Here is a 13,470-nt window from a genome sequence, read left to right on the forward strand (position 1 = left end):
TAATTTAATGCTGGGATGAAGGAATAGCTGATCCTTCTTATAAGAGTAGAAAAATAATTATAAACCAAAACCTCTTATGGTAGACTGACCACACTGAAAGCCATAAATATTTTTGATTTGCACAGAGGCGTCTCATCAGCTTGAGAAAAACAAAGAGAACAAAGGAAACAGAAATTGCTAGACTTTGCTAATGAACTGTAGACAAGAGAGGAAAGGTGATAAGGAAAAATGATCAGGTACACCTGTGCAGCAAGTAATGATTATTTTTCTGTGCCTGAGGTTTTATCTTTCTTTCCTCTTTCCAAAGATCACTAAAAGAAGGGCCGTAGCAAGGGGTAGGCTGTGTGTACCTGTGTCTGTTTCTTTTCATACACAGGTGCACCCACACACACACTCTTAAAATCTTTCCACTGGCTTTTGATTTTAGTAAATCATTTAACTCAACTGGAAAAGAATCTACAACTTCTTGCTTTTAACATTATAAATATTTCAAATGTTATAAAATCTATTGCAAAAATGTACATTCAGTGGTTTTATGAGGCACAGGACCTGCTAATGTATTTTCAGGGAAGCTCGCGTGTACTCTGTTCTGTCCACTGCTGGACAATGGTGGAGAATCCAGGGGCTCACGCTTGATGGCTTGAACCAAGCAGGGGTTTTTAAATTCACATGGCATTTTGAACACCTCATTCATCTGCTCTTTCTCCTCCCCTGGGCTGGGGCTGTAGAAGTGGCCGTAGCAAGGTGCGTGTGGCAGGTCGGGCACGCTTTCCAAACATACGGAGGAGTTCTGAGGGCAAAAGGGGGGCACCTCCCTGTTCCGTGAGCCCTTGCCAGCTCTGTTCAAGTTCAGGTTGTTGGGGTGATTTGCTACGATGCATTGCCAGTTATGGGGCGTGTAAAGGCAGTTCCTTGGCTTCTGGCAAGGCAAGGCTGGCTGGCAGAGGTCTGGCTCCGTTTTGAGGTGCACTCTGCTGGGATAGCCGGGGCCCTGCTTCCTCAGCGCGCCGCTCTCATCCAGCCAGGCTCGGCTCTGCAGGTAGTTGTCAGCAATGTTTTCAGAGTCAGAGTCGTATTCTGTTTTGATGGGCATCTCCAAGGGAGTGGCTGTGTCATAGAGAGACTCTGAGGATGTGAATGGTCTCTGCAGCTTCCCGTGGTCTGTGGCATAGCTCTCTGCACAGCGCTGCGGGAGCCCCGAGTAGCACTGGCCGTTCTCTGTGCTCCCCCAGTGGGAAGGACAAGCTGATGCCAGATTTAAGAAGTTTTGGTCTCTGTTGTAGAATGATCCAGCTCTCCTGTTTGGACACGTGTTCATTCTCTGGCTCATAGAACAAGAGCTGGAGTTTCTTAAAGTCCAGCTACTGTTTGTGGTGCAGTTGTTTTGAATGCCTAAAAGTGATGTGTTAGAGCTGAGAGGTTCCTCCTGCATAAAACACTCACCATTAGTATGAGGCTCAAACTTCACTTTTACATTATCTTGTTCATTCTTCACTGCTGCCCAGTTAATATGCTTCCACTGGCCCAGAGTTTCAATGGCACTGTTATAGGAAAGCCCCTCCAGGTTTCCTTTCAAACTGGCAAAACCACTCAGTATCTTCAGTTGTTCATCTTCTTCCCTTTCAATAAGAGTAGAAAAGAGAAGACAGGTCAATCAGATGTTTCTAAATTGTTGTTTTCTGGGATACAGAGTGGCTCAACATGCATTACAAGCCCTATATTGTCCTAAATACGGAACTCTCACACTCTTGTGCACATAATCTTTGCATTTGCTTGAGAGAACAAAAGAGTGTGCCTGCAGCTGGGTGTCAATATCTGTGCACAGCTAACTTTCTGAGGCATTGCTTCATGTGAATTCATGCATTGTTCTTCCATTTCAGGCACACAGTTCAATAAAGAACCTAAAATCTGTAGTACAATACACTAATTCCCTTACACTTTTATTCTTCCCTTAAAATACATGTAAATATTATTTGTGTGTAGAAAATTCTAGAGACAAAATACAAGTAGTATTTTAAATGAGATATATTTTGTTAACAAAGAATTATTTGGACACATAAGCGCTTTCTGATCAGAGTGATTTGAGGAAAAACTGTGGGGGTCTTACATTTCGAGAACACAGCTGAGAGGAAATAAAATGTCCAAATTGAATAACCAAATAGTCACAGATGTTCATATTGGGTGTAGGTTTGTTTTATATGTCTAACTTAATTTATGCTGCCTTTTGTTTTCTAAGATGGCCAGTGAATAAATTTTCCATGACCTCCAGCTGAAGTACTGAACATTAAAGAAGAACACTGGCAGAGAGTGTTGCCTGAGCACTTCCATGCCCAAAGCAGCTGTTTTCAGAACTGGGGTACAAATATGGAGATTTAGGTCCTGAATTCACTAATGTGCTGATTCCCAAATCAAGTGCCACAAAACCACCTCATGCATCTCCAAGCAAGAAGCAGACATTTCAGTAGGAAACTGCGTATGAAAACCTGAAGTGCTACTGAGGGGTTTAGAAGGCTTTTTCTTCGTTCACAAGAGAACTTTTCCCTTGAGTACTGACCTCAATATTTCCTTGCGTTTCCTTGAATCAATGTGCAAGAAAAGGATTTTCCAGTAGAGGGAGTTCGTGTTGTTACAAAGAGAGAACGTCCCACTGTAATAATGTACACCCTGAAAGAGGAATATTTCCTCTCGTTCTTTTTTTTTGTTTTGAGGCATTAAATATTTTCAGTCCTCTGCTAAATATTCTTATTTTTATTATTGACCGTATTGAGATGCAAATAGTCTCATAAAAGTTTGCTGCAGAACATGCTTCTCAGAAAGTGGTCAAATTGGGAAGCACAGGACTGAACAAAAAGCAATAGTCACAAAAAGCTAAACCCCCAAGTGAAGAATTTTACAGTGAAATAGTATCCAGTGAAAATTCTTCAAAAGAGTCTATGTTTCCTGGAAGACAGCATACATTTTAACAACAGCAAAAAAAAAAGTTGTAGCAAAAACAAAGTCTATTGCTGACCAAGACAGAACTGAATATAATCTCTAAGGCCAAGTCTTGTTATACTTCATTCTGTGGGAACTATCAAGCATAAAGGAAGGATTTTAATCTCTCTGAAAGCAAAAATGTAACTAAATAAACATGCTTAATTACACAAAAACAAGTTGGAAGTAGAAAAACTAATAAAAGAAACAGCCCCATTTGATCTTCAATCTTTAATAGAACTTCATTCCCTGACACAGCAAGGTTATATTTGTGCCACCCCAGCAAAGGTAAAAAGCTAGCGCATCCTCAGGTGAGAGCTCCCCTGCTATTCATGTGGATCTTGGGAGATACACCCCCTGCAAGGAATATCTACTCTGAAAGTGCAAAGACTTTTTTAATTTCTTCCACCTGCAAGGCATTTTGAAGGAAAAAATCTGGGATAACAGCCACATTTTTAACACTGGGCCAGATGGTGGCTACATAAAACTCCTGGCCCTGCTCCCTGAGTCCACTCTCTTATCTCTTCCCTCAGACCAGCTTGAAGAGATACTTCAGCAAGGCCACAGGAACTGGAACAGACAGTCCCATGGGGGAAGGATGCAAAGCCCACTGAGAGGAAAGGGTAAAACTCATCCAAAAACTCTCTCTCAATGCAAATCTGTGAGATTAGTTTACTGTGAGATTAGTTACTCTGTGACTGAGCCTACAGGAAAAAGCCTAGATGTGTCTGAAAGAAAGCACAGAATGAATATGAGCACCCTTCTTTAGATTATATTGCACATGCACAACTGAAAACATGAGCTCAACTGTCTTACATGAAGAAAAAAAAAAAGCTTAACATAGTCAAATGCTGATAAGCAGAAAAACTAGGGCACTAGATTCAGCTGCAACATAAAGCAAACCAAAAAAATCCAAAATACTTTTTTTTGTGCAAGAAGGACAAATATTTTAAAAATGTATTTATTTCTGTGCAATGGATATGCAGAAGAAATGGCTGAAGACAGAAAATAAATATTGTTTAAGATTGTAACTGCCATTCCATATGTTCCAAGACAGGAATAGATTTCCATATCATAAGTAAACTAAATTCTTCTCATTCATCTCTTCTCTTAGGTCACTACAGCCCTTTGAAAGATTTCATACAAAAAGAATGCATTCATTTTCCTATTTTTTTCTCTTTTTGGTACTGGAAAATATACTTACTTTAACATTTGCTGTTGGGCAAGGACATATTCTGAACAACCACTTCGATACAGAAGCTGAGTGTTAGCTTGAACCCAGACCCAGTGATCCTCATTTGTTTGTACTTTGACTAGAGAAATGCCATTTTCTCCATTATTCTTTGCTATATAATTTAAAAGAAAAAAGATTTTAATACAAGCAGTATTAAGTGGTTTTTGTTAGCTAAACTGCAAACGTTCAAAGACTTCTTTGTTACCCTAGAAGCATCAGCATCGGAAACTACAATCTAAAATATGTCACAAAATGAAGAAAAATCCATCTTAAAACTAATATTTGAAAAGTCTAGTAAGGCACTTAAACTGTAACCAAGGATTTTACAGTAATAGTCATTCCTTCTAATATTTTCATCTCAGTAGTAGTACCCATAAAAAATGTTCATGAAAAATGGAGCTATAAGAGAGGAATGATTTTAAAGGCAATAAAAATTTCCAGCAGATATGATAGAAGGATGAGTACAACTCTGCTCAAGAAGAAATTGCCCAGTGGGATAGACTTACCATCAAAATTTTATCCATTGTAAAATCTGAAATAGAGCCTAGACTCTCATAATTTTTCCACAGCCAAACATTGAAAAAGCATGAGTCAAAGCTGTGGGCACATCATGAGTTTTAAAGACAATGCATTCTAATTTTCCTCTGTCTTCTAATCTTTGGGGAAAACTAACATTTGTAACATATCTTCCAGTTTTCATCAAAGAGGAATAGATATTGTTATTAATTATAAGGATTTTTGCATAAACTTATTGAATTCAGTGCTGCCACTTTTAGGTAAGCATACATTGAGTATTCTTTTACTACTATTTATTTACTATTTACTATTTACCGTGATTGTTTATTTCTCTGTAAATTTTCTACCCCCTCTGAAATCACAGACTTACTCTGCATTATCTTTTGAGGTGGACAATTTTTTGTATTTTTTAAAGAAGAGGTGTTAGAGAGAAGAAGAAGAAGAAAGACAGCATTGGGACCAAAACCTGAAAATTTTATCAGGAGAAAATAAAAGAGGAGGTTCTTTTTCCATAAACTGTATATAATCTAGAAGTACTTAGCAGTACCTTTGATTTGGTTTTCAGCAATCTGTAATGCATTAGTGAAGGCAGCACCTTCGTGGTGATTGTTTCTTCCATATAATTCTGTTGCTTCACAAAGTCCTGAACTGCCTTTTGAACTGGAGCTGTAGAGGGAAGAAAATGTGGCAAATTCCTTGTCAGTGAATGAAAACACAGACTCTAGAATCACAGACTCTAAAAGATATGATTTTCTAGCTGGTGGCCATTAGCAAAGGTGTTTGGTTTAAGTATATAGTAACTAGCACTAAATAATTATCTTTTTCCTGCATCATTTGGTTTCTCCAGCTAGTGTGTGCATGGAGTTCTGTATTCAATTAAGAGGAATAGTTATGTTTAGGAATATTCTGTTCATGACTTACTATATGTGGAAAAATAAATTTCATCTGGAATTGAGACAAATGCTGTGTATATTCTGCTCTTCCTATTCAAGTTACGTTTGAGGTACGTACATCACAGACACCAGCAATGCATTTAAGAGCTGGCATTACTTCAATGTGCCATAAGCACCATATGATTTGAATGTATTTCTTCCAATCTTTAGTTGAAAATGCTTCAATCAGGGCTTTAAAAGGGTGCATTGTCTGTAATACAGAATTACAAATGCTTCCTTGCATTAAGGGCCTTGAAAAAAAAAGACTGTGTAAATCTGCCCACCATCCTTGGCTACCATATTTCAGGCCTGAACCAAAGGAAACGCTGAAGATAAATGGTTGCTTCATTCTTGTCAGATCCTTGGCCACTGTCCAGTCAGGTAGTAAAGCACTTCTCTATTAAGAGCTCAATTTTGATCATCAGTTAATTTCTCCTGGGTCACTGGAAAAACTGGCAAGTAGAAATGACTTTCCAACTCAATTCCAAAAGCCTGCATAGGCCATTATATCAGACTTCCAGCAATTTAGTTCTTCTCAAAAGGATGTATGTCCTAGAACCACATTATACATCTGGATAGTGAATCCACACACACACAAGCATAATCTAATTAAAAACCAAATTATGGTACTGTCAGTGATACTGATGAGCATTTTTCTTCACAGCAATAGAACTCATTACTGTAAGGTTACATTTAAGCAAAAAAGAGAACACACGATCCTAGCCCCAAATGTCAACAAATTCTGCCATAGAAGACTAACAAAAATAAGTGTTAGGAAGGAGATGAGTCTGAAAACAATCTGTCCTGATCTTTTGTGATTGCTACCAAATGATCACCCCCAAGCCATTTAGTGCATTGCAAATTTACATGTTCATAAAACTTCTGTTGAAAGATAAATGCATACATCAAATACAACTCATTAGGCTCTTTGTGAACACACCTCCCCACATACAGACATTCAGCTTTCTGAAGTCCCCCTTTTCCTTTGTTTGTTACCAAAATGCCCAAGTCGAAATAATTGTGTTAGCAGAAGATACTGAAATTAGAAAGCTCGCAGTAAAAATATTTTTTCTTTTCCACTTTTACAGCTGCCTTACTGCATTGGTAACTTTTGAAGGTTAGAAAGATATCCTAATATTCCATTTCTAATATAAAATTTTGTATATTGAAATAAATTACTTAACAGGTATTGTAAATAAAGTACCATATATTGCATCATCTTGCATTGTATTATGCTCTATTATAGTAATTGCATTATATTTATTTTGTATTCAATAGTAAATCCAGATAAATTATTCACTTTTCTAAGAAAGAGTTTTAAAATGGAGAGATATTTAACATAATTTGTGGTTTTTACATGCTTAATAGCCCATAATCTTCACTAAATGCCAAAAGATTAATTTGTAAATACTTTGTGTTTGCTGCTGCTGCATCGTCAGCTTTGTGTTTTGCTCTCACAAGCAGGCTCTTCATCTTCATCTCTGTCACAGAAGGGAGCAGAAGTGGTACCACTATGCAGAATAAGGACAGCTGAGGTGGCAATACTGTTCCTGATGATGACTTCTTCCTTTGTCCAAAGAGGAACTTTAGTTTGCCTTGGAACTGCATTGTCTGGTATAAAAAATAAACCAAAAGAAAACAAAAAAAACCCCAAAAACACAAAACAAAAACCCCCATTAAAAAAAAAAAAAAGAAAAAAAAAAGAAAAAACCCAACAACTTAAGCATTTAGTGTACAAACATTTAAAATAGTAATACAACCTATAGACTCTGTCATTTAACACCAAACCCAGTTTTGAATCAGCGATTCAAACTACGAATTTCATTTTCTTCATATAATTTAAACCATGCCATTTCAGAGACAGGGTGGGTGGAGGTACTATCAACAGTAAGATGAGACTTTTGAGGCTGGTTGAGAGTTTTTTCTCTCTCGTGTACTCAGCAGTAGAAGTTCTGTGTTACATTCTGTTTGCCAAAATGGGCCACGTACAGTGGTGCAAACACCGAGTTGTTTCCTCCGTACCTCACTGAAGCTGGAACCATTATTTTTCCATGCTCTGTTCTCTCCAGCAAGATTTCTTAGTTCTTTCATCTTATTCTGCACTTTCTCTGGGAAGTTTACAGATTGGCACAACCCAAGGGCGGTGCAGACAGGTACCAAGGAAAAAAATAGGCTCAAGATAGCCACATAGAGAGTGCACAGCTTGGAAGGAACCGTCCATCCCTGCCTCAAATGTCTGTGTAGTCAGAAAGCAGGGTTCAAGTCAAGAGCAAGCTGCTGCCTCTCAGTGACAAAATTAACTACCAAAAAACGCCCAGTGAAAAATCAGCCCATTTGAGTTAGGCATTTTCCAGAGCTACGAGGTTAAAGCAGGGGTGCAGAGATGATGGCTGTTGAGACCCACAGCCTTCCAGCAAATGAGCATCTGAGACAGAACTTGCATTTCTCAGTCTCATGCTGGTAGCTTCATTTTCTTTGCACATGCTGGAGTTTCCCCTAAGTAGAAACAGCATTGGTCTTTACTAAGGAAATGGAGAAGAAGTGATTTCTAGAAGTGAACTGCTCCTAGTATGGAGCATGCGAGAGACTTTCTAATTCTGGGGTTTATTATTAAAGGATTCCTTACAAAAGGAAAAACCAGATCATTATTTTTCCTTCTCCTTAAAGCAAATACTTTGGGCTTAAATGTTAACTGTTGGAATTCAGACTTGCCACCCTTGTGATATGCCCAGTACAAATTGAGGACAGATATTGTCAAAAAGAGTTGAAAACATAAAAATTTTTAAAGTCTTCCCATTTCAAATATTACAACTTTCTGTCCTCCCATCATTCTTTACATATATTAGTAATTATCCTAGGTGTTTCTTGTTAATGCACAGCAAAAGAAAAGTGTATCCTGTCCATGGATTTCCACAATATTTATGTTGAAAAATTTTTCATATGAAGTAATTAAAGTCTATTATGTCATGCTTACAGTGATCTAAGTACTAAATTGTACTTACAAGGAATCCAGAAGTACTGTCCAACAAGCAGCGAACTCGACAGATGAAACAGCGAGTTAAAAAGGAAGAGTAATCTGTTGTCATGCTGTCATTCTCTTGTGCTTTGAACAATTTACTGAGAATATATTCTTCCCCTAGGAACAACAGTGGAGGCAACATATATCAGATCACACTAAGAAATAATGAAAATGTTCTGTAGCCAGTTGAGGAAGCTGTTACGGAAATTGCTAAAAATTGCTTTATGGATGGGCAAATATTCAATGGTGTCATGTATGGATACATCTGCACATGCTCTAACAAAAGAAAAATAAAAGCTCTGCAATGGGATTCGGATGAGTTTCTTCAGAAATTTGGACTTGATTTCGTGAGTTTTTGTGATTTTTAATGATGCAACATTAAAAATCATGGTAACAGATGTTGCTGGTTTTGAGATCAGAGATCACAGAAAATGCATTAGACAGGAGAGCAAAATAAGGAAAAATTATAATCCTAGGAAAAAAACAGAACAAAAAAATGTAGATTTTTAGCTAATGTTCAGGTGTTGCACCTCCTTGATTTTTTTGTACAAGTGCAGTTTTTTGAGCAATTTTCTACAAGACACAAGTATTAATGCAAAACTATGAACTTGAGACCTGAAATTCTTCACAATATACATTAGGATGAAAATTCCAAATATTTGTAGATTTTATAGTTTGAAATAGTAGTGCATGTTGGTTTGCTTGTTTCCTGCATACTTCCTATGAAATCTTGCAAAGCTCCTCAGATATTTATAAGACTCTTCTGTAAAACACAGAAACTGTTTTTCAGGAAATTCCACCAAAGTTTCATTATTGTCTTCCTGAGGATTTCGTAGAGGTTGCTGAAGGATTTCTTGCAAGTTTCTCCCCACTCACCTGGTGACTATACTTCCTAACTTATTTCCTCAATTACTACCTCACCTTCTGGTGAAATGCATACATTTTGCTGGGATCAATAATACTTTATAATGTTAACAATTTCAACCTGATTGTAAGTTCTGTATTTGTGATTTCAGCTTAACATCTCATGTAGGAGAATCTTTGAGGGCAGGCATCCAATTCCCATCCTAGGGAAGTATAGCCTAAGAAGAAAAGGTGCATTGCTAAACCTATTTGTTCTTCAGAAGGCTCCTGTCTACATCATTTTGCATGGGAAAACAAATGGCAGAAAATGACGCTTCCATGGTTATTCTATACAGAAACCTTTTGCATCAATGAGAGGACTATTGATGTCCTAATCTGTTGCCAACAAATTTTTGGCAGTATGAAGAACTGATGCTGCTCATTCTGAGTGTGTAAGAATATGTGTAGGCACATTAGAGAAAAGCAAAGGAAACAACTTTGTAGCACCAGGGGCTTAAGCACTCTGCCTTATAAATGCCCAGGATCAGAAGAAATGTCATCTCTGAGAAAATAACATAAATAAATGGCCACTATGCATCTTTCCAGTGAAGAATCTGACTGGAGATAGAGATACAGGCATAAGTGGAGTGCAATTCGACCTCTGAACAGTGGTGCCTGTGTTTCCAACCAACATGCACAATCCCACCTGTTTCTGGCTGTAGTTGCTGTCCCGAGAACATCTGGGGAGGATTCATGGCCCAGTGCAGTTGTCTACAGAAATCCTGGCGGTCATCCACATGGATGTAATCATATATGTTTTGGTGCATTACATCAGTCTGAAACAATTACAACAAGGAATGGTTAATTAGTAACTGTAGAGGGGCAGCCATTTTTCTGTAGATTGATACTTTGCTTAAAATAATGGCAGGTGTAGGACACCTTCAGAGCAGCTTTGATGAGGAAAGTTCTGTCAAAGACCCCTCCTTCTCAACATCTGCTTTTTCCCTTCACATCCTAAGATGATTCTTTCTATTCTGAACTCTATTTTACATACGGAAATGTGACTAATAAACATCCAACTGGCAAGTGATGACCAGCGGCATCCCGCGGGGATTTATGCTGGGACAAACCCTCCTTAATTTCTTGACTAAGGAATCTTGGGATAGAATGAATGCTCAGCAGGTTTATAGAGGGTGCCTCCCTTAGCTGGGGAGGGCAAGGCAGCTCTTTGGTAAAAATAGGCTGAGAGGAGCCTCAGGAAGTTCAGCAAAGGTAAATTTCTCTCTTAATTTTGGGTACCCCATGAAAAGAAAAAGATTAGAATGTGAAAATGAGCCCAGGAGAGTGTTACCAAGACACTTAAGAGAGCTGGAGCACATTCAGGAGAGAAGAACAGGGTTTGCTCAGCCTTTGGAAGGGAAAACCACAGAAAGAATGTACTGCTCTCTACATCAACCAGATGAGCTGGGGAAGACAAAGGCTGACTCTTCTCAAAAGTGAGAGGGCAAGGAGCAACAGACACAAGTGGCAACATGGGAAGCAGAGAATTAATAATAAGCAAAAAAAAAATTACAGTCTTGGTGGCTAAACACTGGAACACATCTTCCAGAGGGGTCACAGAAACTCAAAGCTTGATTAGTCATGCATCAACCTGCTCTAGCTCAATGTGTTTTAGCAGGAGGTTGGGCTAGATGACCTCCAGAGGCCCTTTCCAACTGTGTGGTTCTGTTAATCTGTGACTTTAGAATATATTTATTACACACAGCCAGCCAGCCTAGAAAAGCAGCATCTTATATTGAAATTGAAAAGAAACTTCTAGCTAAATCTTAGTTTTATAATGGATCATGTTTCTGCTAACAAAAGCCTTATAAAAGGAAGTTGCAAGAAATAAATCTTCACCTGTCAGATTGACAAAAAAATTAGTCTGAGATGGTATAGTAAAATAACTTTATTTCAGTAAATGTATGTCTAATCAGCAGTCAAAGGCATACAACATACAGTGCTGCATTTACAAATAATAGCAGAAGTTATATTATTGACAATATGTGTATTGGCAAGAAAGTCAATACAATGTCAGTGACTGGGTATTCTAAGTAATTCTGAGTACATTTACCTGATGAAACCCTAGATAGTCCACAATTGTCGATGATGCATAGAATATCATTCCATCTGCACTCACCACCAGGGCAAAACCATTCAGTGACTGAAAAAAGAAAATAAAGTACATTGAAAGATAATCAGAAGATAAAGAATAAAATTAGTATCAATGTAATCAATTTAAGAATATCCTAGGAAAGAAAAAACTCATTCTGCAAAAAGTTAGACACTAAATTCTTTCCTACCATGAAAAATGAGTAACAACCTGGAACATGCTTTCTTTCTTTTCTAAAAAAGTTAAAATATTTAATTACAGTATACCAACCATATTACATTGCTAGCTTATTGTCTGCTTAATGGTCTGCATAATTATATTTGCTCATTAATTCATAGAATTAAAAGTTTAATAGCAAGTGCCAACTACTTTGTTTTCCCTTTTAATTTAAAACTGCACATTCCATAATAATTGCTTTAAATATATATGCATTAATACATTTAATATAATAACATCCAAAGGGAAAATTAAATACATGTGCTGTTTTAACCATGACTTTAAAACTGGATCTGTATGGTTTTTTTTTTTGTATGGCTTTTTTCTTAAGCTGCTATAAAAATAATACAGAACATAATTACATAAATGCAATGAATATAAAAAGTCAGTCCCCATGAATATAAAAAGTCAGTCCCCAGCTGCACAAGGACTGACTAATTCTGCCTCTCTTCCCTTGATAAAGGTTTGGTAACATATCTTTACTCCAGCAGGCTTGCACTCCAAGGCAGTCTAGATCCTTTTGTGTGGTGGTTTGGAGGTCTTTGAGATTACAGTTCAAATAGCTGTTGCTGAAATACTGCTATATTATTATTATTATCCTTGCTTCACCTTACTCTCAATGCGCCTATTAATCCTGAGTTAATCCTGAAACACAGTGAGGACAGATTTTCAATTGCTCAGTAACCAGATACACTGACATATTCTTGTGAGCTGGGTTCTCTTTTTGGTTCCTAAATCAGGACCATATTTCCAAGTCTGCTTGAAAGCTGTTCCCACTGTGACAATGGTGGGCAGAATTTCAAGAGTTCAGTGCACAATAGACTGACCTCCTCAGAAGGTTTGGCTCCCATCATAAATGTGGAACACCTTTGGAAATGTGGCCCCGTGGGACCACACTTGGCCAGAGGCTCTGTGCCTTGAACAACCTGTGAATCAATGACTTCAGAGAAGTAGTGGGGAGCCTTCACTGGCCATAGCAGCAAGTGATTCAATTAGGTCAACACTGACCATAAGTCAGTGCTAAGAACAGTCAATGGCAAATCTTGTTTTGCTCCAGGTCAGCTCCATAGGTGCAGATCCCTTGCAGAATAAGAGTGATCTCTGCCTAGTTGTGCTTGAGTTGAATACTAATTATCCTTGTCAACTCTTCAAGCACAAGGACTTGCTCAACTGGTGCCATTTCCTGCTCTAAATAATGCCCAAATTTGTCCCAGCAACTCACCAACCAGAAGATGGTGTGTCAAGATTTCTGTATCTTCACATCTGCACCTCTCACTGCACTGAGAGGAACCTCCATGGATGGTATCTGTCATATACATTTCCAATGTCAAATGGAGACAAGAAAGCGTTTTTGTCATCTTGTCTCTTTGGACTTGTCTTCATAACAATGAAACCATCAGTGATGTGATGTTAGGAATTTTATTACATTTTGAACATCTGGCAGGCCTTTTAATTTGGATAGATTAAATTTTCCATAAAGATAACTGTGGGGCACTCAAGGGAGCTCCCTTTTTTCTGTGCCTCTTACCAGGCATATTCTGAAAGACCTCGAGTCCTGCCCATGAAACAGGACCAGGTAGAAGTT

General features: G+C 38.0%; 1 protein-coding gene across 1 annotated transcript in view; it reads right to left on the minus strand.

Annotated features, from left to right (window-relative positions):
• Positions 1-505: 505 nt before the first annotated feature.
• The window catches only part of AHRR (aryl hydrocarbon receptor repressor), an 80,898-nt gene continuing 67,933 nt past the window's right edge, over positions 506-13,470 (minus strand). The window contains exons 5-11 of the mRNA XM_059486164.1: positions 11,631-11,720; positions 10,224-10,353; positions 8,658-8,791; positions 7,067-7,266; positions 5,271-5,389; positions 4,178-4,319; positions 506-1,619 (exon numbers count right to left, since the gene is read on the minus strand). Of these exons, the coding sequence (XP_059342147.1) occupies positions 506-1,619; positions 4,178-4,319; positions 5,271-5,389; positions 7,067-7,266; positions 8,658-8,791; positions 10,224-10,353; positions 11,631-11,720 (1,929 nt within the window). The remainder of the gene's footprint in view (positions 1,620-4,177; positions 4,320-5,270; positions 5,390-7,066; positions 7,267-8,657; positions 8,792-10,223; positions 10,354-11,630; positions 11,721-13,470) is intronic.

Source organism: Ammospiza nelsoni, chromosome 1, assembly GCF_027579445.1.
Source record: "Ammospiza nelsoni isolate bAmmNel1 chromosome 1, bAmmNel1.pri, whole genome shotgun sequence".
Taxonomy (NCBI): domain Eukaryota; kingdom Metazoa; phylum Chordata; class Aves; order Passeriformes; family Passerellidae; genus Ammospiza; species Ammospiza nelsoni.